Below are 26,724 nucleotides of genomic sequence, written 5' to 3'. Positions count from 1 at the left end.
TACAAACGTGCTCGACTGTTTCCTCCGTGGGTTTTGATGCTAGAGCATTGATTTTTTCAACACAGATTAATATTGTCAATATCTGTGTCGGACCGTTTTGCTTTTTTGATATTTTTGTTTTTAAGGCGCTTGAGCCCTTCATAAATGGCCAAAATGGCCTCATTGACTATGCCGCAATGAGAGGCGTAGTATTTAAAACTGATATCAATTAGGCAAAAAAGCAAAACGGTCCGATACAGATAATTTCATAATCATTTGAATTTCCAAATTGGTTACGATTGGTTAAGTTTTGGAGGAGGAATCAGTCGAGTACAAAACCTCGATTTTTGAGATTTTTACGCAGGATTTTTCGCCTTGTCCTTATCGCATTAGTTTTAGAAGCCGCTTCCGTTAGCGAGGCGGGTATATTTACCTAAAATATTTAAAACAGCTCCTGTTTCGTCTTAAATTATTTAATTTTAATCTAGTCTTAAAATACTTTCAATAGGACATTTTTACATAATCGACTAGCCAATAAGAAATAAATATATTGTTACAATGATAATGTCGTACGCTATTGTACAACTTCAAATAAAATAAAGATTTAGAATTGGACCAAGAACAGTCTGCAGTGATTTTGATAGCCCACGGAGTGCAAGTGTTATTTACACGTCATAATTTCATAGAAGTTTGACGTTTAAAATGACACTTGCACTGCGTGGGCTATCAAAATCACTGTAGACTTTTCTCGGTCTGACTCTTGTCCCGTACAAACGCGAATTTTCTGATGATTTGCAGTTATAAGAGTCTCCATTTCTATGACTAATGGCCAAAAATATGCACAGAGAAGTAATCGCCTGCTTCAGATGCCGAAAAAAAAGTCTCAACACAAGAAATAAAATGCGTTTGTACGGGACAGCCCGTGGAATGCTCCAATTACTCTGTATAGATAGTACGAATACATACAATGGTTGGACACTAATGGTCTAACAAGTCCTCAGCCTGTTTAACCTCTAGATACATGGCGTCGCTGTTGCTCCTCTTATCTCTTATCTTATCAGGCTGGGATTCTTGGTGTTTGAACTGGTAGTTGCGAGACATGAAGTGGAATATGACGATAGCGACGAACATGAGGCCCGTGTAGAAAAAGAATTGAGTTTCCTGCAAAAAAACCTCGATTGTTATTAAGGCATGCTATGAAAATGTCTGTAAAGGTGGCATTCGAATATCGACTGCATTGAATTTTCGGCAATTATTTAGAGCAGCGGTCGCCAACAAGCGGCCCGCGTGCCCCCCTGGCTATTTTGAATGTAATATTGTCAAATAACGATGTCTGGATAAAGTCACACATATTAACAAAGTGAGGCCCGCGTCAACTTCCTTAACTACTATGTGGCCCTTGGCTGTTAAAAGGTTGCCGACCACTGATTTAGAGAACCTGATTGAACGTCATTTTTATACCATAATATTTTTGCTGATGATAATCCGGAAACCTTAAGTCCGTTTGCGCGTCTGGATTAGCGAGGTCCTACTGGTATAAGTATGTATTATTATACTGTACCGTTTGGTAATCAGCCAGCAGCCTCGTGACGATGATGATGATGACGTTCCCCACTGCTTCGGTCAGCATCCAAATGGCTGCCATGACAGATTTCATGCTCTCTGGGGACTCTTTGAAGGCGAATTCGTTGCCCGTCACGGCGAACAGGACCTTTATCAAATAAACACAATTAATGATTACTTACCCTAGAACCTAAATCGCAATTATATACAAAATATATTTAAATAGGGCTATCACAGGACCAAGAAGCATGGCGTGTTCTGATGTTGGAGGCCAGGACTCACTCTGGGTCGCTGCATCACCGGTGTATAATTATTTTCCTTCGTATTTTCACGGAAACTTACGAACGTGTCTTGCTATTTCACCAGGCGGGTCGTATGCTTGTTTGCCACGGGCGTGATATGAAAAAAAAAGTTTCAACCAACCTAGCCGCCGCCATACAATCATTCAAACTTAAACGACATTTTGAAATAGCGTGAAATTTGACTCTTAATTATCAAATTCCATGACCGTTTTTAAAATTTATAGCTGATGGGTTGAGCAATAATTTCACCGCATGTGTGATATTTATAGATATAACAAATGGCGGTAAAAAGGTTAACAGGGATTCAACCTTATCTTAATAAGGATAAAAATTCAGGGTCGGACGTGTTAAGCGTATATTCAGAGGTCCACTTTAGGGTTTAATTTTTAAAATGGTTGGTCATAATGGTATCCAGTTATACAGTGTATGGGTACAATACTTAAGGTCTTTTTATCTATTTTAGCATTGGCCCAAAAATACGGTGATAAAGATTTTTATTGCGGCATATTGTTGATAATTTTAAGATTAAGAAAGTTTGCGTTTTTAAAGATAATACGTTAAGTAAGTAAACAAGAAAATTTTTCTATTTTATTTCACCTGAATTCAGCCATAACTGGTTAGCTTTAGAACTAAATTATAAAGTAAAAATTATCATAATTCACCTGATGGTAAGCAATTCGCGTCACCCATGGACATCTTCAAAGGCTGCAAGTGTGTAGCCAGCAATGGCGTCTTTAAAAAGAGAAAACGCTCTTTTTGGGAGTTTACTAAATAGAATCCAATTACTATCTATTACTAATTTAACTGTAATTATGTCCTTAGGTACAATAAGCAAGGGATTTTCGCAATACATTTTCAACTCCCATAAAAATTACACTAACGAACCTACTGTAACTATTATTTTTGCTATAATGCTTTCATTAGGCACATTAGGGCTTGAAATGTTCTCGGGTACTTAGCAGAGAGAGAAAATCCAGCAAAACCCCGAATTAAATATGTGCGATTTAACCAAAACTAATTACTGTTTGTTATTGAGACAGATTTAAAACCTCAATATGAGCAAATTAAGACGTTTCGTCTTCGTAAAAACATAAACATAAGTAAAGACTGTAAATCTGATATTAATGAAAATGAAAATATTTATTTAAAATAGTTACGAATTAGAACAATTATATGTAGAAGTCTGACTAGCCGATCAATTCAATCGTCCACTACACATCAGAATGCTGTCATTTTGTTATCGTGCGCCTGAAATAGCAAGACACAACGTACGAATCGTTTCCGTGAAAATACGATGGAAATTAATTATGCACTACATTATACAGTGTCTAATATTTCTAGAGACTGAACTGAAAGGATAGTGATATCTAAGTGATCTACAATCGAGTTATTATAATCGTAAAGCTGGATTAATAAAAATTAAAACAAAATCATTTCATTTATTATGTAGTGAGTGAAACCGTTGTCGTATAAACATTTTGAAATATTTTATATCAGCGACAACTGACAACCCTAGCAAGTTATTTACATTTTAAATTGACCGATGTAATGTCATTCATCGCATCTACTTGCTAGGGTTGAAACAGACAAAATCGGTTACAAATGTTTAACGTGATTAATAAGGGAAAATAAAGTACGTAGCCTAGACAATTCCCCGTTTGCATCAAATCAAAGTCCCTCATTTTACTCCACCCGATATATTCCGTCGTAGGATATGTTCCCTTTCGCACTTAGACACTACAAGTCTTGGTCGTTTACTTTTCTACTCATTTCGGACAAGTGCCTAAAATGTGATTTTCTCAAAACATTTTTTACAATACTTCAGTTATATTTTTCTTTTGACAGATGCAATTAAGCTTCTTATTGGAGACAGCTGTGGCATTTGGAAACACATTAATCAGGGGATTTTGAACATCTTTTTACTTTTAGATTACTTCCCTAGAGGACAAAGGGCTTTGCACTCATAGGGAGAAAAAGTGACATAAAATACAGTCCTTCATTTTACGATCTTTATAGAAATTAATAAAGTAGAATTTTGAGCATTCCTGCGGTCGTCTCTAAAAAAGTTTCTATAAAATTTGCCAAACTCAACACTGTGGTGGTGGTGTGGTGTGATGGTGTTGTGGTGTGGTGTGGTGGTGTGGTGTGTGGTGTGGTGTGTGGTGTGTGTGCGTGGTAGGTGTATAGTCACGGACATCATAATTAAAAAATACTTCAATAAATAAATTAATCAAAAAGCTTACCTCTGCCACGGCCATGATGAGAAACTGCGGTAACAACCACGCCATGGAGATCGAATTAGGCTCCGTGATCACAATCACATTTGCTTTCTGAAAAATGAAATTCCTTCTTAGTGAACCGTGGCAAAGATCTCGGTCAACGCTATAAACTGCCGTATTCGAACTTCAAGATATTCACAAGAGACGACACGTACTAGATCCATTCTAGATACGTTATAGTTTAGATATCAACTAGATCTCTTTTGCAGCGCAATTCGGGTAACCAATGTCACTTTTACGTTAGATAGAGTAAGATATCTATTAGATGTGAATTGGATCTTTATGTCATATCCTGTGGAAATCGTTGAAGAGTATCTCCAGAATCGCGCAAATGTAAATTTGACAGGTTAGATCTTAAAACATATCGTTATCGCATCTTGGTGATGTCTAAAAGATATCTCATAGATGTCCATTTCAAAATCCGAATCGGGCCCAAAGAAAACAATTGAACATACTTACGTATTCATCACCATCTTTATCAACAACCACAGTGTACACCCCACCCTCCTTCACCTCAATATGTCTCATCACCACTTCATCACCCGTCCAAATGGTATATGTTGAAGCGAACACCTCTATCTGAGATGACACTCCCACACTTATATGTGTTTCTATCTCGTTCCTTCTTTCGTTGTAGAACTTTATATCGGAGGTGTTAATTCGGTGCGACACTAAGAATCTGGAAACATCGAAATATTATCAATGTGACTGTTACAGTTACATACACTGCTTTAACTACACGCGTATTAAAAGCCCCCGATGATGTGTTCAGAATCGCATGTTATGACCGCTAATGCCGCATATGGTTACCTACATAATTACTAGAGGGCGGAGTACCGGTGGCAAATTTCACACAAAAGGTATGGAGTCGTTTTTATAATTATTATTTTAGGCTTGAATAATAAAATTATTCATTTACCTAATGTACTTAGTGTGGTACCTACTCGTAAATTGGAAGTAAGTACTTAACACTATGCACTAAAATTCCGATAGAAGAAAGTTTTCTGGTAATAGATATAGTTAGGAGTATTTTAAGCCTCCAAGGAAGTGAAACCGTGCGAAATAAACTCGAATTGGTTCTAGATAGAAATCCAGATGCTGACGAATTAAGGGATATGATTACAATGGAAAATTATAAACAAATCCTTAAACGTGCAACCATGACATCGGTAGATGTAGAGCGATCGTTTTCCACTCATAAATGGATCTTCAATAAATTAAGAAACCGATTCACTCCGAAAAACCAGGAACATGTGGCCATAGTCCAGTCATTTTATAACATGGATACGCACTTAAGTGTAGATTGTGAGGAGGACCTCGAACACATAATTCCAGTCCTCAATTGTAATTGAATAGTCTTGAAAATAATATATATCGTTTGGCAGGTATAACTTCTTAGTCTAGTATTTAGTACCTAATGATAATGTTTTGATAAGAAAACATATTATTATGTATTATAGATATTAACAACATATTACATTATATTTGTATGCTCCTAAGATAATTTCTATAAGTTCCTAAAAATTATTATGCAAAATTAATCATTTATTCGTTATTTATTTAATCATAAGAATACTTAGGCGACTCCATACATTTAGTGTGAAATTTGCCACCGGTACTCCGCCCTCTAATAATTACACTTCATCTTGATTGATACTAGAAGGAGGTCGAATCAAATTACCTATTTAATTTTTCAGAGTTGTTCGAAATTTGAATGTCATTATAAGATCGATATGGATGTTATTTTTACGCGGTAATAATGCGATTTTTACAGAAAATAAATGTATTGTAGCAAAACAGTCTTTTTACAGGCCGCAATTTCCGGTTTTTGAACGCATCATAATAGGGTTTATGATATATGTGTAGATAAAAGTAATTAGCGAGCGTGCAGAATTCGTCTGGTGTGAAAATGGCAAAAGAGCCGACAATATGGGACTTATCAGTTATCGAACAATCCTTAATACATATTTCAGCTGGTCCAGTTACCCTGTAAGGCAACATAATACATTTTTAGGGTTCCGTACCCAAAGCGTAAAACGGGACCCTATTACTAAGACTTCGCTGTCCGTCCGTCCGTCCGTCCGTCCGTCCGTCTGTCCGTCCGTCTGTCCGTCTGTCTGTCACCAGGCTGTATCTCACGAACCGTGATAGTGATAGCTAGACAGTTGAAATTTTCACAGATGATGTATTTCTGTTGCTGCTATAACAACAAATACTAAAAATAGAATAAAATAAAGATTTAAGTGGGGCTCCCATACAGCAAACGTGATTTTTGACCAATGTTAAGCAACGTCAGACGTGGTCAGTACTTGGATGGGTGACCGTTTTCTTTTTGCATATTTTTCAGTTTTTTTTTTGCTTTATGGTACGGAACCCTTCGTGCGCGAGTCCGACTCGCACTTGCCCGGTTTTTTATCAAGTCTAGACAGTAGACATATCGTTTTATGGCGACATCTCATTACCGCATATTTTCTCAAATATAACTCTGCATCCCTTTAGCTATAAATCGAGTGCAACATTTTGCACAACTTTACTTTTATTGATTTATACAGTTCAGACGGCTATAAAGTGCATTTTTCATAATAATTGGAAGCTTTGAAAGGGTTATGTTTTATTGCTCAATTGTTTGTGATTTATTATGTCTTTGTGTAAAAGCTTTTTATTGAATTGCTCTGAAACTTTGATATTTTGTTGCGTTCGATCGTGGGAATGAAGAAAGCTAAGTCAAGTGGTAAGGCTTGAATATTTTTACTAATACATATTACAATTGCGATAGTAAATGTGTCTTTCTGTCTATCTGTTACGTCTTCACGCTTAAACCGCAGATCCGATTTAGATAAAATTTTGTATGATATCTTCGTCATTTCTTTGAGTTTGAGGCCCGGAGAAGGACATAGGATAATAGTATCCCATAAATTGATGAAAAAATGGTGGAAGTTTTTATAACAGTTTTAATTGCGATTTCCACACAGATGAAGTCACGGGCTATTATTGCTATAATAGACTAGAATTTAATAAATAAATAGCGCAAAGCCTCCTTTCTGAAGCCTTGAATAATTGAACTCAAGAGAAATTGAAATCCAAATACATAACAGAATACGTCAGAATGTCAGCCGTCAAGTCATTCAGCCAGGATAATAAACAGATTAATTATGACAAATAATCCTCGAGGGAAGACAGTAACCTTTGACCTTTGAACATCGCTCGCTGCTCGCTATGCATTTGAAGTTTGAACGCAATTTTAGAGATCAAACTGAGATCAAATAGGTATTAAATTAATATACTGTTAGCTAATTTTCACAATGTCAATCAATCCTATTTTTCTAAGGATCATGAAAACTGTTTTGGATATACGTAACGTGTATCATGTATTAGGTACATACTTAATTTAAACATGATCATCACTCATTAATGATTAAACATGCGTAGTCCCCTATGCCGTGGATGCATGGAGAAGGAAGAAACAGCCTCTCACGTGGTGTTGGACTGCAGCGGAGTGGCCCCATACAGGGCAAAATATCTCGGATCTCCGAGAGACTTCCCCGAGGTCCTACTCAACATCAGAGGTTTGGTGGGATTCCTCGAGGAGCTGGGCTGGCAGGACTAGCCCACCCCTTATCACGCAAAATAGGCGCAGTACGTCGAGTTGTGGAAAATTACCCGTACTACAATACAATAGACATGCGTAGTTACCGTAGCCCATTTTCTGTCCATTTATCTAGATTATGTAATAATATATTTGACATGCGTGCATTTTTAATATTTAACTGATGAACAGTACCCCTACTTAGTGTGATTAGATAGCGTGACATGATGTACGCGTTAAGTCTCATTTTGAATGGGATCTTGAGTTTCCAAAACGTCCCGCTTGGCGCGCTGTTCAAAATCCCATACAAAATGAGACTTAACGCAAACGCGTAGGTATAGTCCGTCACGCTATCGAATAAAATTTACACTAGGGGTTATGTGAGGTCGGACAGGTTATCGCAAAGTCATTAAAGTTCATCGTTAAGGTAAATGTATATTTTAAGCATCTTAGGCCCACTTGCACCATTCCACCAACACGGGGTTAACCGGTTAAACCTGGAGTTGCCATGGTTACCAGTACGATTTGACACTAAGTTAATGGTTTAACCACTTAACCACGGGTTAGTGGGATGGTGCAAGTGGCCCTTAATGAGATAATGACATTTCAAAATATTTAAACCACTGAATATTGGCGACAAGGAAATTCAATATAGAGCCAATCTCAGATTAACGCCGCCGTCCCGCCCGTTTCCGGTCCCACAATGGCGGCACTTCCGGTCGATTTCGTACAGGATTCGCGGTCTTATTTCCGGTGGGATTCATCTACACAATTGGATAATTTTAGAAACCCGGTAAAGATTAAAGATTAGGCTTTCAGGATGTAATCGTTTCACATACAATAATGAATTCCTTCAATAGTCCAGGTAGTTCAATATTAATGTAAATAAACATTTAACCTTTTAACCGCCATAGAATTTTTCATTGAGCATGCTCGTGTCGCTGGCGGTACGATGTTACACGAAGTTTTGTCTGATTTATCAGACCGCGACGAAATGAGCCTACCTATATCAATCTACGGTGGTTAATAGGTTCATATTTACTCACCTTACTACAGGCAACCCTGATTTACTCTTATCCACATTATCTAAAAATCCATACACTTCATCCCCGTCCAAGAAATATGAGTTCGCTTTATTTTCCTTTAAAATAAATTCTCTCTCAAAAGAATTATTACTTTGTAGAAAATCTTCGTTGATTGATAATCCTTTTATATTCAATGTTATTTTCCCTGCTCCGTAGATTTGGAAGTCTTTTTTGACGTAGTAGTGGTGTGGGGGTACAGAGTATGATATGTTATAGTTTGTGATATTGACGGAGTATGGATTTCCGTTAAATATCCGGAGTTGGGCCAGACCGGGGGCTGGCAGCTGGGGGTAGGTCGTCTGTAAAGGAAATAGTGTAGGTTAGTTTCGATTTTAATTAAAGCAGGTGATGAATTAATTTACTACTGGTTTTCCTTCTGGTTTACGACGAAAGTTCACGAATAGCTCGATCAATTCATATAGACGTGCATAATTATTTTCGATCGTATTATCACGGAAATGAATTTTGATTGAAGTAGCATGACAAATACGAACGTTTTCGAGAAAATACGATGGAAAACAATTATGCACTATTTACATCTGTAATTGACGTAAAATCTGGCTCATAGAGTATAAATCGTAAATCGTAGAGTATAGTTAAACTGGGGCAATGGATCACTACATACGGCTCGATTCTGAAAATGTATTAGATCTCTATTAGGCCTCAACAAGTTACGATATGGATAATTTAAAGATATTTGTAAAATAGATATGTCAAATTTGACGTTTCCGCGATTCTGGAGGTCCTCTTGAACGATTTCGACAAGATAGATACCTATGTCAAATTTGACGTTTCCGCGATTCTGGAGGTCCTTTTGAACGATGTCGACAAGTTATGACTTAGATATCCAAGTCACATCTAGTCGATATCTAATGTAAATCTAGTTGATCTCTATATCGTTTCTAGATCTTGTGATTATCTCGTTTCCCGAATACGCGTGATAGAAATATTTTAACTGCACGATATTTTTATAGGAATTTCGGATGAGTTACATACTATACATTTCTGAACATATTCAGATTGTAAGAAGTTTTATATAGAATGTAGGAATTTCCTATTGCACCTTATCCGAATAGAAGTTGCGCAACCGAGAAAATCGCAGAACGACTTGAAATTCTTTAGCGAATTTGCAAGTTTAAAAAAGTTCCGATCTAAAACCGCCAGTATAGGAACTTCTGAACTCAAACCGTTCGGATTGTCTACGAATGTTCTTTATACCATCCCAATGTGGAATTCTCAAGTTTTAGCAATATCACTCCAAATAGAAATCTGAACACGAAAAGTTCTGTTTCTTGGGAAATTTTAATGAAGTTTCTTCACAAGTTTCTTGTATAGTTCGTCGGTAAATCGTGTATGGTAGTTACAGCGCAGATTTTGGAAATGTCTAAAAAAGTTAAATCAGATTAACTATAAAAGTATGTGTGTTCTATTGTGTATTGTTCTAATAGTTGTAAATAAACTTTGTTTTCTTGTATATTTTTCATCACGGACGGCATCTCTGCTACACACAGGTATTAGCCCATTTAGCCCCAATGATATCATATAACTGTAGATAGGTAAGCGCTTCAATTTTAGATTTTAGAACCCCTATATAACGTATCCTCAGTTGTAATAAATCATTAATTGTTATTCTGCTTGATATAAATAGTCCTGCAGTAATATGTCACACAAGGAATGCCGCTAGAATATGTGACACGATTGTCACGATCTTATTTGTAAGCCGAGCCATAAGAGCGACAAGAGCGTGTCACATATTATTGCAGGTGACTGTACGTGATCAAGCAGTGTAACAACGACTTATTACAACTGTATATATGTTACGTCATCATCATCATCATCATCATCTCAGCCATAAGACGTCCACTGCTGAACATAGGCCTCCCCCTTATGGGGGGTGAATCCCATAATCGCCACGCTTGGCAGGCGGGTTGGCGAATGCAGTCGAGTACACCGAATTTGAAGGACGCTGCTGCCCGTTCACCGGTGGTCTTGGACGTAGTTTAAGGACATACCCGGGTCCATATGCAAGCATATGTTATATGCTTTCAAAAATTGAAGCGCTTTCCTTGTGACAAATTGTACAAGTTGCCTTTAGTCGCACCTGGGCAAGTGAGAAATCTGCACGTTTCTCGACAAAGAAACAAAGACAAGCTCATACTAGTACCTTGAGATATATCTCCATGACGGCAGACACTATGAACGCGATGCCGGCCAACACGCCGCCCAGCGTCAGCTTGTGCAGAGGATTCACTAGCATGTTGCGTCGCTCGAAAAACGGGTAAACGTACTGAAATATGAATTATATGAGTAGGTACTAGTTAGGTAGGACTAGGCAGGTATTCAGTAGGTAGGTACACGTTTGCACGCTCGACCAGTAAAGGCGGTGCAGTCGTTGCCCCGAGAAAATCCTCGAAAAATACCAGGGCTGACAGAAGTACACATCTTGTTATACGAGACATTTCTAAGACCCCCAAACACAATTAAATAGTTTGCAGTTTCCATGGCCACCTCCAGTCTTCATCATCAGATCAGCTCCGTGTTAACATAATATTGAAAATTCTTATTTAAAATTCCAGCTCAATCGGAAAACGGAAAGTGGGTAAAATTTTGCTTCTATGATAAGAGCTTGTGTCTAGAAAAACAGGTTACCTTCTGTAGCAGCGGTATCAGTATGATGATGGAAATGGGGTTGATAACTTGCAGCTGGTCCGGCTTGATGGTGACGAAGCCCAGGTTTCCGGAGACCTTCGTCGCTTGCAGTGTCCAGCGAGAACCCTGTAGGCAAAAACAATCCTTATTTAATAAGCCCTCCAGTGGCGGAGGCCAGATACAAACTGGAGTGTTCAGTAAACGCGGCTGACGGCTACCCTGTCACGGCGGTACTCATCCCAATTCATCAGTATATCCAATCTTAGCCGCGCTGCATAAGCTTCTTCTTGATATCCCTGATGAAGCTGGTCTGATGCTGCTATCCAGACATACTCATATTAACTGCATATTAAGCACACTTACCATCTGATCCAGCAAGGCCCAGAATACACGTAGGACAGTGAACAGCATCAGGATAGAGAGCGTCTGATGCTGCTATCCAGCCAAACTCATATCAACTGCATATTAAGCACACTTACCATCTGATCCAGCAAGGCCCAGAATACAGGTAGGACAGTGAACAGCATCAGGATAGAGAGCGTCTTCTTGATATCCCTGATGAAGCGCTGGTCGTACTGATGCTGAGTGCTGTCCAGCCAATGGGAGTTGGCGTCCTTCTTTCGACGCAGGATTAGGTTTTTGAGACCCAACTGCAAGGAGAAATAAATGGTATAATTATTTGGGATACAAGGTCAAATACAGATAAAAAAAAAGTCATTCCTGTAAAAAGAGCTTGTATGATGCATAAATATACGTAGGTACAGTGTACAAGGAGTGCCCTTTATTCGAGATCATCCAGAAAATTAGGCTTTACGTTTTGATATATGTTTTCAGGTGAGATGTGAACGCAATTGCTGACTCGTAAATACAAACACGATCTTAAATCATGTAAGAATACCAATTGAAAATATCTTTACGCAATGAATGAACGTAAATAGTAGGAATCTAGGGAAGTATTTGTAGCGTTTCTAGGTATTTTCTAGGAAACCGTAATAAGTAGAGGCATGATGGAAGGAAAACTCAGACGTGATTAAACAAAATAGGGTTTCAGCAAAGCTGATCGAGTTTCAGGCTAAGCAAGAATCAAGGCGGAAGATCTCTGCGGCGGGTGGATACTCTGGAACTTTAGAAAATACTTATATTTATGTACGAAAGTGCATAATTACTCGAAGTAGGTAAGTATCTAATATACTAAATGTACATCTATTTATATTCCATGGCAAATTTTAATATAAAGCATTCAAAAAATCAAGAATTTTCAAAAGAGCGTTTTCAGAATAAATACAAGCAATAAATTAATTAAAGTTTTTAATATCGTTACAAACTAAACATTCCAAATAAAAACATACAACCGAATTGATAACCTCCTCCTTTTAAATTTTTTTTAATTTTTATTTTGTTTATTTAGGCCTGCTTGAACCATTCCAGTAACCCGGGGTTAACCGGTTGAACCTGGAGTTACCATGGTTACCAGTACAATTTGACACTAGGTTGACGGTTTAACCACTTAATCCCGGGTTAGTGGGATGGTGCAAGTGGGCCTTAGAGATCCAACAGCTATAACATTAACATGATACAGGAGGCCAATTATATTAGGAACTCACAACTTTGTGATTTGGAAGTAGGTTAATATCAAAACCAATTCTGATGTCCGATTTTCTCAGTAGTTAGTGTTACGTTAAGTGTAAGTCAAGAATTGTATTGGTAAGCATTCGTATGTAGGTACGTTACTTACCTAATATTTTCATTACCATAATGATAAGTAAATTTTAGTGAAAACGACACAACAAATTAAATTTGTACCCACAGGGAAATGCGTCGAGCATCCATCATGGCCGCTTTTACGACGAAGTTTTATGTCGCTATAAAATTATTTTACGAATACTAGTAACGGCTTGAGAAAGCATCAAAAACTTAAGTGGACTTGGGTACATAATTCAATCAAGTTTGGTTATAAGCTGGAGTTTATAAAGTTGAAAGGCACGCCATATGACGTGGGAGAAGGGCAGGGAGAAAAGGGGCAATGAACAGCCGTAATAAAAAAATCTTAGTTGTTATAGGTAAGATAATACTTGAGAAAATCCCAATTGTTACCACAAAGTTGTTACAACTGGGTTTTTTTTCTGATCTATAGAAAAAAAACGGTGGTAGGAAATCTGCACTGGTTTTTAATTATGAACCAAATGAGAAAATAAATTCTCTGTAGTTACCAAACCTTCAAAAGTACGAGTAGGTAGGTAATATAAATACCTAGATAAATAAATAAGTAGGTATGTGGGTTGATTTTTTTTTAACAGTCGGTACCTGTAAAAACAAAAACACTGTATATAGGTCCTATACCTTGCCTATACTGATGTTGTAAGCTGATAACTTATACCAGTTCACGCATTCGAATCGCTCGCCCCCTTGCTTGTTGTAGGGTCTGCCATCTAGTGGCCTACATCGAAAACTTAAACTTGGCAGTATCACTTCGTGTCATCAAACTTGGTGAATCTGTGCTGTTCCCTACAATTCATGGACACTCCCTATTAGACTAATTAGCAGTGATCGGCACGACCCGTGCCGCATGGTGTCAATGACCTCAATCATTATGTTAATATGGATATTCCCCGGGATTGGTAATAAACGCAAACAATAGAAAACACGATAGCGACCTTCGACATGCCAGGTAGTAGTAGCCAGGTAGGGAAAAGGGTTTTTATGCACTTCAAATGATTAATATTTTAACACTTAGGTACATTTTTTATATGAGTGCACGTAATATTTTACGTAGTATAAAAGAAAACCAACGTTTATATTTTCTTTAATGAAAAATGACACATTTTATTAAATTATTAAATATTCTGACTTCTATTTACAAATACATAACTCTTAATTTTTGCGAATCATGTCATGTCCATATTATTATTTCCTCTTTGAATCCCGCGGTGCGTCACGGGTCGTGCCGATCACTGCTAATTAGTGGCTAGTAAACCCTGTACAAATTATTCAAATATCAACCCATTTAAAGTTTAACCGAAATTTAACCCTTCTCATAACCTAACTTTGCCAAGATTAAGTTCAAGTTTGCACGGTAATGGGAGTAAACACGATTGTTTACCGCAAACTACAAGATCAATATAGTTAGCGTTCTGTTCGCTTGCTGAATGCAAAAACAGCTTGTCCCTCTAGGTACCTAGATACAGGAGCGGTACGCCTTTCCTGTAGACATTACTTACATGCCCACAAGCTGTTAACTAATATTGGGCAATAGTTTGGATAAGGGTCAAATAAGAAAATTAACCTTTATAGCCCTTAACTCGAATCTTGTGTATGTCTACAGGAAAGACGTAACACAGTTTTCTGAATGACCCTTAAAAATGAAAAATCTGGTATTGATATACCTATTTACTCTGGCAAGCCAAGTTTGTCAGTACTTACATATATTCAAGATTTGTATGGAAGATCCATCGTTCGCGTTTTCATTTTTCAAATTTGCCGCCTCTTTCTTCTGAGAAAGCTACCACTCTTATAGTGTTATTACACTTATTACTCTCGGCGTATCTAGCTCGCAGCAATACAATACCTACATACTAACAAAACGATATCAATGCCACGTGCACGTGATTTCAGATCCAAATATGAATCAGCATATAAGTAGTCTGGTCTAGATAAGATAAGATAAAAAATAGTTTATTCAAGTAGGCATATTACAATGCCCTTCATCATCATCATTATCCTGGCGTCAATCCCGGCTGTGCCCCCGCGCGGGGCGTGAGGACCCGGGGTCCGCCTTCCGACTCCTTCGTGTCCACTTTCACGAAGAGTCGCATGTCTATCGGTGTTCTATCGGATACATTCTGGAGAGTGCGCACAAGAGCTGCATGACCTGATCCCACCATCCCCTTTCCATCATCGGACATCCAGGCGCGGGGAGCGAATGCACCCGTTCGTGGTTAATATTCCATTTGTCCGCACAAAAGATTTGCCTGGACGGCTAAGGAATGGAATGCGCTCCCGGCATTTGTATTCCCTGAGAAATATGACCTCGGTCTCTTTAAAGCTAGAGTGAATAGGCTATTACTGAACCGGTGAGCTCCATCTTAGGCTCTGTCTTCACTTTCCATCAGGTGTGACTAGAGCCAATCGCCGATCAGATTATTATTAAAAAAAAAAAAACTTTGCCCGATCTTCGGCGTTCCTGGTGGTGAGTCCATTGGCACGCATGTCCTCCTTAACGACATCAAGCCATCGCTTCTTGGGCCGGCCTCTTCTTCCCGTACCGGCATATTACAATGCACTTATGAACGTCAAATAAACCTAAACCGGCTCCAACCGTACACCTCTACCCCGAGAAGATTTGAATCCCCCCTCAATTGGCGGAGGGTATCCCAATATGTGACCGGCAACAAACTCGGCGGGACACATCTTTTCAAAACATTATTACATCTTATAATTAACATGCATTACGAGTAATTAAGAAAAATACAATTTAAATTAAGTACTATAGAATTCATGCAATTATACTCAGTGAGTACATAACTTTATAGAATTTGATATAAAAAATAAACATATAAGTACATGAAATCATACAAATACGTAACTCCCTAGTTCGGACTACGTTAGTAATGTAGTCGAGTGGCGAGTATTTTAGTTACTAAACGTGTCTGAACTCTGAACTCAAAGAATCTGAACACTAAAAATTCATTTTATTCAATGTTTTCTGGAGAGTTAAATTATAGCCCCAAGAACAACTATATTTTATAACAATTTAGTTTATTCCCCTACCTAAAATAACCAAAACTCCTTCCAATAAACTCAAGAAACACAAACAAAACAATGGAATTTCACGGGAATTTATGCACGTTTTATTGTGACAAAGACGAGTAGATAATAAAGACAGACAATTTTTATGCAAAGTTGTAAATAGATAATATAGATGACGCTACTTGGCCAAGTCTAATTTCGATAGATATATAGATATATATATATATATATTGTAATGTCTTCTTAAAACATTACAATATATATATATATATATATATATATATATATATATATATATATATATATATATATATATATATATATATATATATATATATATATATATATATCTTGTTTATTGTATTGTTTGTTGTATTGTTATATGTCTTGTTTATTGTAATGTATTGTAAAGTTGTAAATAGATAATATAGATGACGCTACTTGGCCAAGTCTAATTTCGATAGATATATATATATTGTAATGTCTTCTTCTTCTCCGTCGATTTACTCTTGGCAGAGCAGTCGTGGTCACGTTGAACGACAAATTTTTGGTTTGGTGGTTTGGTTGGTTGGTTTTGTAATGTAGGCAGGCGTGGCTCACTCCGCGATTTCGTCGCTTTGCTACAGGTAGCTAAAACACAGGTAGGTACATCCGTTCCGCTTCAATTTTGGGGAAAGCCATAAGCCGCGCGTGGCGCTGTCGCCACCTAGCAGCCATATCTGTGCTGATCGTAACAGACGCGTTTTGTTAGAGAGTGAGTCTTCTGTACCTATAGTACTATTGTTTATTCTGTGATGCAGGTAAACTAAAATTACAACACTTAGTTGCCACAGGGGCTTGAGAAGCAACCTGAAGGATGCAGTCGGAGTAGGCGCCCAACAAGATGGACCATATTCCGACGGTTATAACCACAAAAACAATTGGGTGACGGCAGCCCATGGCATGTCCTTTGGGACTCTTGAGGGACCTTTGTCCAACAGTGAATATCATTATATCATATTATATGTATATAGTTATTGGAGTAGGAGAACACTTTATTGTACAATACAGTAACACAGTAACACGACGAGAAACATCCTTCGGGTTTAATAATCTTACGGACTTCGACTTAAAATAAATTATTTCACGATGCCTTAATAAAACACCAGATCAGGGCTCGGAAACCGGTATTTGCTCCATACAAAAATACCGTTATTACGTTCTTTTTCGTTCTTTGGTTTATTATTTCTTTTTTAATTGGACAATCTGATAACACAAATTCGTAACCTAAATACATGATCCAGTCTTACGTAAAGAGCATAAAATAATTCTAAATATTGGTCTATTTCGGGGTTTTCAAAAAATACCGGTTCCGAGCCCTGCACCAGATAATTATTAGACAATCATAGATAGAGTCTGTGCGGAAAGAGAAGAGTCGTGGCAGAAACGGGAACTAACATTTTAAATTTTATATGGCAATCTAACCTTTGACACCTGTCTTGTAAAAAGTAAACAAACTCCTGTCAATGTATATTTTTATTAACAAAAACCGCAAGTTTTATGTATAAAATATTTTCAAAACACGATAAAACCGTACATAAAACCACAAGGAAAATTATATTTAATATTGGTCGGTTTTGTCAGCGGGAAGAAAACAGCTAAAAGTCGACTATCGACTTACAAAAAGTCGCGGAACGTGTTTCCGCTATTCGCGGGTATTGATGTTGTATTTAATATTAAATAATTACCTATTTAATAAGCCCCCTAAGTAACTTGTCTCCAGTACATAATCGGTAAGTATATTCATTCAAAATATATTCATTTTCATAAATATGCAGGTCATTCATGATCTTTAAAATAACTGACAAATAGTCTTGATACTTGCCATTTTATGCATATTTATATGTAATTTCTTTTTCAGGATTGTGTAAAAGTACCTACGGTATCTCGAATTAAAGGCCGCTAAGTAGGTGATATGCAAGAATTCGTAATCTACGTGCCGGATTCAAGCACATCCTGTTCAGATGAAGATAGTTCTATGAGTGTCCCTGGTTGTTTTGAAGCTAGCTCAAACATAAGTGACGTTGAATATTTTAATTCAGACTTCGATTACAAAGAATAAAACTTTTTCTAATAAAATATTTCTTTATTTGTAAGTTCGTTTACTAGGTTCTGAATAAAACTTTTTCTAATAAAATATTTCTTTATTTGTAAGTTCGTTTACTAGGTTCTGAATAAAACTTTTTCTAATAAAATATTTCTTTATTTGTAGGTTCTGTTAGTTACGAAATTATATTTCATATTTAGCAGTGACTTTTCGGCGAAGTAAAATATCGTGAGATGAGAGAACCGGACATATCCCAATAAGGCCTGTAGCTACTTATGCACTATTTTTATTCATATTCATATTTATTATTAATAATGTACACATACATTACAAGTCAAGTTTACAATGGGTGAAATATATCCCAGATAAAATTACAGTTCTATTGCCCAATTTCTACCCGATCTACCCGGTTTTAATAACTGTAGGACTGCACAGATTAGGCAGTACATAAATGAGACTATCTTGTTTGGTACTAAAATTACAGTTGTATTGGGCAGATTCTTAACTAGTTTTAGCAGTTTTGTCAATCGCACTATCTCGTTTTTAAGTATCTGAGACAAAAACAAGTGTGTTTTAAAATGAAAACTAGTGCCTGCGCTAAATCAGAGGATTGAGTTGACGAGCCGACACCACCACCAGGCTCCGTTTAGTAAGCCGTGGTAAAAAAAACCGGAACAAAAGGGATTCAAGTATCATGACCTTTAGTGTCGTACTATAATCACGTGACCAGTGTTGTCAGCATAGCAAAAACCATAAAATAGCACTGGCGCGCCCTCAAATCCCACGACTCTTCTCTTTCCGCACAGACTCTAGCAGCTATTTTTAACCACGATTTCTATTTAATAAATCAGATTGAAATATAAAAAGTAGGTGTTGCCCGTGACGTCACTATACACGTTTTCGTAATAATTCCATATTAGCAAATCGTTTAACAGTTCTAAAAAAGAAACTGATTTGACTAGTAGGAAAGTAGCCAATTGTCTGTTTATATTAGCGACCCGTCTTTTACGTCTTACGTTTAGAATACCAACCTGATTTGAATTTAAATGTGAATTAACCGCAATGCGGGCAGCCCCACACTTCAATCATTGTAAAGTTCCCTTTATCTTCGTATGTACGAATATGTACGATGTATGTATGTACGAGTATGTAATCCATGTGGATTATGTAGTTATGTGCGCACCCCCCACACCAGCATAGCATTGAGCCAGGGTTGGGGTTGGGACTATAGCCGAAGCCGTCTCTCGCATGAGAGGCCTCTAAGACCTAGTATTGGGATGTATGTAGGTTGAATTATTATAATTATGTACATACTTACAGTGACACATTTGACGAAGTCTAGTACCACGTTCCCCTGAGGCTTCTTAATCACGTATCGATTTTGGGCGCTCACGAAAATCACTGAAAAGAAACCGAAATAAAAAAATAATAAACTAATAAAAATCGGTTAAATTCAATAAAGTTTTCTCTCCGCATCAATTGTATAAATAATAAATATGTCTATGGTTAGGGAATACCATTTGGAATTAAATATCGAACAAGAAAATTCAAAATATAAAGAACTTCTTTGAACAGTTTGAACCGAACCGTACCGTAAGTTTTTTTTAACCGTCATTATATCAGAATAATTCATTGCACGCAAGGTACTGCTGCACCTTCTTTGTTAATTTTCTATTCATTCAAGCCTTTGCTAAGTTTGCAACGTTTTCCTTTACTTTTTAAAGTAAGGTAATAGATATTCTAGACAGGAAGTATTACTTTGTGCTAAATATAGTCAGATAAGAATAATTACACGCTGAAAATAGACAATCACCTTCATTTTAATAACAAAGATAAATTGTAAGGTCAGGCCTGTCTAGAGTTGAATGGCAAGATACGGTATTTAACAATTTACCTAGCATCATAATAAATTGAAAGCTCACCTCACATACACAGCAATATGTGACGTCTCACAGGCAAAGGTACCTTATGGCGGTTGGCACTTACGCTATTATTAAAGCCGCTTGTAATAGGGGAGGGTGAGCTCTGGGTAAGTGGTCCAGAACCCCCAAGATCTACCTACTTAAAAATTCAAAAATGCTTACGGCTAACTACGAGCATAGATAGGGTCGTGGTTTCTGCCACTATGGAGTGAGAATAGATATCCAAATATTTAAAGTAGGACGCCAGGATACTATACTCATCAAACGTATGACATATCCAAATGAAAATACAAATTTATTTACTAAATACTTTTATTCACTTTACATCACAATAAGACCTGCTGCGGCCTCGAGACTTAACATTTAAATTACGTACCGTAACTATTACTAATTAAATTTAACTTAAGTACATCTCAGGCATATTTGGGCCTGTAATACACACAAAATCCTACATAGGAATTGCAGGTTTCATATTAATAATAGAATTTACCATGTAGAAAGTTCACGTTAAAAAGAAATTCAGACTTAAATATTGTTTATCCTTTCCAGCAAAGGAACACAGTCATTAATGTAAATATAAGTTTTTAACTCACAGTTTTATCGTATAAACACTTCACCTCGAGTCCAAAAATTAAGTGGAGAAGACGGCTTCTCAACTAGCATGGTGCGACACCACCCTAGATCTTCCAAAAGCCATAGGGCCAAGAAGATGAAGAAGGCAAGCCAAGGGACAGGCCAAGCCAAAAGGTAGGCCTAGCCAAAGGACAGGCCTAGCCAAAAGGACCCTAGAAACAAAGAAAATGTTCTAGGTTTTAGCGAGGTTATGTTATAAAAAATATATTATATTTTTAATTGGGACAAAGCGCGATTTAGCTTGCGGACATAATGAGATTAAAAAATCCTTACCGGTTTCTAAGCCGAGTCCCTTATATTAGATACCAGCCGTGGCGACGTAGGCCCACGCGGTGAAACAAGATGATGTCTCATCTTTGTCAAGGGATTGCTGGAAATTCACACCAAAACACGACATTAGCTAATTGCAATTGACAATAAACAACTTCGCCTTTCCTTTCGTATATTTAGAAAATGTGAACAACTCACCAAGTTGGTTTGAAAGAGGTGAAAAGGTTATGCCGCCATTACAGGCGCATAGGAAGCTAGGTTAATCATATTTTGGGCCAAGCTGGAACAAAATATATCCACGATTAAAACATTGAACACCGAATTTAACAGAGTTTTAGGAAATACCATCTTTAAATAAAATACATACCCCATGAATCAATTGCCGACATGATGTACAAATTACGTCTTACATCTTGTCACGGAATATCCCAGTGATCAAGCGAAAAATGAAATGCCACAGACAAAGTGGTGAATGGAAAACTTCCCATTCAATGACATCGCAACTGACCGGATTCAATTTACATAAAACCGAAGTCACCAAAAATAAAAAGAATTACCAATTTCGAAAGCTAAAAATAAGGACATTATTTATAACTACGAATTGCAAAATATAAAAGAACACATACTAAATGTTTATTCATAAATACTCTTTATGTATGACTGATTGTCTGTGCAAAACCACAGACAACAAACCAACTGTCATTGACGGACGTCAATGTTTATTATGACAGTAATAAACAACACCGATTCAACCCGCTTTACCAAGTCAAAGCTATTTATATGTAGTGTAACCATGTACAAATGTATTTCAATTGTGAAATGTGTAAACTCCAAAGAAAACAAGGTATTTATGTCCCAGCACAATGCAGGAACGAACAATGGATGCGCTAAATGCGACGATTTATAGATGATTGATGGCCTACCATTCCGGTAAGTTTTATCCTCTAAATATAGCCAAAAGCGTATATGTGAAGATTAAAAACAACATTTCTGGTCTCCGACCTTGACCTATCTACTCTAATACCCGTGTAGAACGTATATCAACCACCAAATTCTTACCAAACAAACATCTACTTTTCTAACCTATAAAGTGCCTATCTATAATAACATTCAGACGTTTATAACACTGGGTGCCTACCCTAAAGTGTTACAGTTCATCTTTAGTTGGGTTAAAAAAAAATTTTTTTTTTGAAAAAAAAATTTTTTTTTTTTTAATTTATACGTCTAATATGAAGTTACACCTTAACTTACCAAACTTAACCACGAGAACACAGATAATCCGTAAAGAAAACACCTTATGACAAAAATTATACCTATGACTTGGTGAATGGCCAATTCAACCAAGGAAATCTAACAACTAATTTTGAACCGGATCTACTTATTACTAGTGAATACTTACCTAAATCTAGAAGAGGATGTCAAAGACGGCAACCCGTAAAATAACTTTCCCTTTATTAAAGAAATTGCCTATCACCGGCAAAGGTGGAACTAAGTAAAGAGCTGCATCATCTAGCCAATACACAATTCCTAAATCGACAAACAAAAGTTTGGTCATAGTACAGAGTTTATTGAGAACGTAGTCTCGTTTCACGATTTAATAATGTTTTATAGAGTAGTCCCACTTAAGGGTTTATAAGTAAAGTAAGTTTCTGTAGTTTATTCAGATTATTTACTGTTTTATGTCTTTATAAGGACATATCAAAGATTAAGATTGGTCCGTATGCATCCGGTACCAATATATATAGAATCAAATACATGGAACAATTACCCGGTCTGATAATTTCAGTATTTAGTATCATATAGGATATTTCAAATTTAAGTATTGAGCCAACAAGTGAAAAGACGAGTACCGCTACGAAGACGGCTCGGCTTCACCAGGACGTACAATATCTTTTATGTGAAAGTTACCTAGAAGTTTTCCTTCTAAGGATTTTAAAGAGTATACAAGAGGACTTAATTTTTTATGAATGACACACTTGTCATAACGGGGCGCTAATTTAGCTGAGAAATGTTTTGCTGCATTTGACAATGGGAAACATCTTTTATAAACGATTTGCCCTTCTTCTAGTTCCACGTGACGCTTCCTCATGTTGTAATACCTAGCGTTACGTTCATGGGAGGCGATCAACGAGTTACGCACTTTTTGAAATATAGTTTTGAGCTCTTTAAGTTTTTCAGAAAAAGCACCACTGGTATCTAATTCGAGCGCGTTTTAATCTATAGGACCTTCACTATTATAAGGAGAACCATCTAGAATCATCTGACGACCATGTGTTAGAAAATACGGTGTATCTTTAGTTACTTCGTGACGAGCTGTATTTAATGCACATTGTATTTCCGATATGTTCTTATCCCAGTTACGGTGATCAGAACGCACGTATGAAGCAATAGTTCTTACAAGTTCACGGTTCACTCGTTCCGTTTGATTCGTCTGAGGATGATATCTAGGGTTATAGAAAATATGAGGGACATTATATTTGGACATTAAGTCTCGAAAGTCTTTTGAAGTAAATTGAACACCATTGTCGCAGAATATATATTTAGGAACCCCATGTATAAGAAATATCCCTTTTTCCATACACTTAACTATAGCTTTCGCAGTTATGTTGCGTAGTGGAAACAAAGTCACATACTTACTGAAATAATCAGCACATACAAAAAGATACTGATTTCTCAAATAAGACGGAGGAAAGGGACCAAGAATATCACAAGATATGGCTTCGCCTGGTGACGATATACGTCGGGGATTACCCATCAAGCCAGGACGAGCTAAATTAACAGGTTTATAAGTTTTACAAATTTCACAAGAATCGACGTATTCTTTCACGTCTTGAAACAACGTAGGCCAATAATATAAGTCCGCTATTTTGGAATGGGTTTTAGCCACGCCAAAATGACCGGCAGTAGGATCATCATGATACTTATTTAAGATTTCATTTCGATGCTCATAAGGGAGTACCAGCTTCCAGTCAAATTGAGCTGTCAGACGATACTTATTCTTAGAGTAACGGAAAAGTTTATCATTTTCAATTTTAAAGTTGGGAAAGAGAGAAGGTTTTTCAGATACCTTTTTATATATATCAAGATACCAAGGGTCTTGAGTAGTAACAGAATTTATAGAACTGACATGAATACGAGAAAGACAGTCAGGTATGACATGTTCTTTGCCCTTCCGATGAATAATTTCAAAGTTAAATTGACTTAATCTACACGCCCATCGATTTAATCGTCCAGTAGGGTTTTTTAAGTTTTGGAACCATTTTAAACATGCATGATCAGTTATAATATAGCATTTTCTCCCTTCTACATATGCACGAAATTGCTCGAGACCATAAATCACAGCTAAGAGTTCGCGCTCAGTAGCCGAATAGTTCGTCTCTGGTTGGTTAAGTGTACGGCTGCAGTATGCGATCGGATGATCGATCCCATTATAAGACTGAGTCAAGACCGCGCCTACGGCGTAAGAAGATGCATCCGTATGTATATAGAAGCTTTCATTAAAGTTAGGGCATTTAAGAATAGGAGAAGAAACTAAGGCAGATTTAAGTATGTTAAAAGAATCGTTAACTTCATTTGTCCATTCAAATTTTACTTTCTTACTCGTTAAGCGAGATAAGGGACGAGCTATCTTTGCGAAATTATTAATGAAACGACGGTACCAACCGCACATTCCAAGAAAACGTTTAATATCCTTAGCATCTTTAGGCGTAGGAAAATTTAAAATTACATCAATTTTAGATGGATCGGTTCGCAGACCGTATCTATCAACTAAATATCCTAGATATTTCAGTTCACTCCTACAGAAGGATGACTTTTTCATATTAATAGTTAAATTTGCTGATTTTAATTTTTCAAAAACCGCTTTAAGTAATCTTATGTGTTCATCGAAATCGGAAGTACAAATAATTATGTCATCAATATAACAGAAAACCTTGTGATCAAAATGGGAAATAAAGAGATTATCCATGAGACGTTGCATAGTCGCAGAAGCGCCTACCAAACCAAAACACATTCTATTATAGTGGAATAACCCTTTTCCTGGTACAGTAAAACTAGTTTTCTCCTTGGAGTCTTCACTAAGAGGAATCTGATGATATGCCGCACTCAAATCAAGAGAGGTAAGGAATTTCGCATCGCGTAAATTATCCAGTATGTATTGAACATGTGGTACGGGATACGCATCAGATTTTGAAACTGCGTTTACTTTTCTACTATCTAAACAAAGTCTTAAGTCTCCGTTAGGTTTTTCCACCATAACGACAGGAGAATTCCATGGGGAATGAGAAGGTTCGACAATTCCTTCTTTCAGCATACGATCTACTTCTTTAGCTAGTGCAGCTTGTTTAAAAGGACTAAGTCGATAATATTTTTGTTTTATCGGAGGAGTATCTCCGGTATTTATAACATATTCAATTAAGTGAGTCTTTCCCAAACCAACCTTATCAGTATCAATTTGATCAAAAAGAGATTTAGTAGCCTCAAGTCGAGACTTTTGTTCAGAAGATAAAGAGTCATAAGTAGTAAGTCCTGTCTCTGACGGTAAAGCGTCAAGACTAGCAATATAATGAGAATCAGTTTTTTCTATATCAGTAATGAGACCTGGAGCTAATCCATAGGCTCTCCAAAAGTTTAAACCAAGTACCATTGGAGTGGCAATCTCCGGTTGAATATTAAAGTGTATAAGTTTAACTTGACCTTTATAATTTACTGGTAAAACCATATATTCAGTAGATACGATTCGATGATCGTCAGCTACGTTCACCATAACAGGTTTCGTATGTTTTTGAATAGGAATCCCACCTGTGGCGAATACTAAATGGCTGTTGTGGCCCAGGAAACTAACACTGGCACCACAATCTAACAATGCCTTGAAATTCAAGTTAAGTATATTCAATAGCGCATATACCCTATTGTCTCCCTTTGGAGGATTAAAGAAAATCGTCTTTTCTGCGCGATAGGGAGCAGAAGATCGACATTTATTATTAGCAGAAAAGACCTTATTTAGTTTTTTGTCTTGGAGTTACATTTAACACATTCGGGAGTTTTCACCCCTTTTTCTCCACATTTAAAGCAAACGATATCTCTAGAGCTCTTGCACTCTTTAGTGTTATGGTTGGACCTACCACATCTAAAACATTTTAGTTGAGAAGAGCTTTGTGCTGCCGCAGCAACAAAGTTTCTGGAAGAATTAGGAAAACGAGACTGGAAGGACTTATTCCTAGGTTCAACGTTCTTTGGTGGATGTTCTGATGAAGAATTATTTGACTGGTTTGATAAAACCGGTTCACGAAATTGTTTAGCCTTAACCTGAGCTAGTTCTATGCGTTTACACAACGACTTCAACTGCTCAATCGATCCTATGTCATGTAAAGCTAAATCTTTGGAATACTCCGGACGAATGTTTCTCATCATAGTATCCAGCTTTTCTTGTTCAGGAACCTCTTTTGCAAGACGCTCATACATTCCTAGAATGGTCGATACGAAATAAACAATAGTTTCAGACTTGGCTTGAGTCCTAGCCCGTATTTCCTGTAACAACTGATGATCCAAATCAGGTATATCAAATTCATCTTGTAAAGCCGCGGTGACTTCTTTATAAGTAGTAAGTTTCGTACGTTGCGACC

At 37.0% G+C, this 26,724-nt stretch overlaps 1 protein-coding gene across 1 annotated transcript in view; it reads right to left on the bottom strand.

Moving 5' to 3' along the window:
• Positions 1–923: 923 nt before the first annotated feature.
• LOC134669134 (peptide transporter family 1-like) overlaps positions 924–26,724 on the bottom strand; it is a 33,364-nt gene continuing 7,563 nt past the window's right edge. Inside the window, exons 7-15 of the mRNA XM_063526677.1 lie at positions 19,594–19,676; positions 11,923–12,093; positions 11,444–11,569; positions 10,959–11,081; positions 8,756–9,093; positions 4,583–4,802; positions 4,088–4,174; positions 1,541–1,690; positions 924–1,140 (exon numbers count right to left, since the gene is read on the bottom strand). Coding sequence (XP_063382747.1) covers positions 958–1,140; positions 1,541–1,690; positions 4,088–4,174; positions 4,583–4,802; positions 8,756–9,093; positions 10,959–11,081; positions 11,444–11,569; positions 11,923–12,093; positions 19,594–19,676 — 1,481 coding nt within the window. The 3' untranslated portion in view covers positions 924–957. The remainder of the gene's footprint in view (positions 1,141–1,540; positions 1,691–4,087; positions 4,175–4,582; positions 4,803–8,755; positions 9,094–10,958; positions 11,082–11,443; positions 11,570–11,922; positions 12,094–19,593; positions 19,677–26,724) is intronic.

Source organism: Cydia fagiglandana, chromosome 11 (assembly GCF_963556715.1).
Source record: "Cydia fagiglandana chromosome 11, ilCydFagi1.1, whole genome shotgun sequence".
Lineage (NCBI taxonomy): Eukaryota > Metazoa > Arthropoda > Insecta > Lepidoptera > Tortricidae > Cydia > Cydia fagiglandana.
Note: the sequence above shows the minus strand (reverse complement) of the source record. Positions and strands in the feature narration are given on the sequence as shown.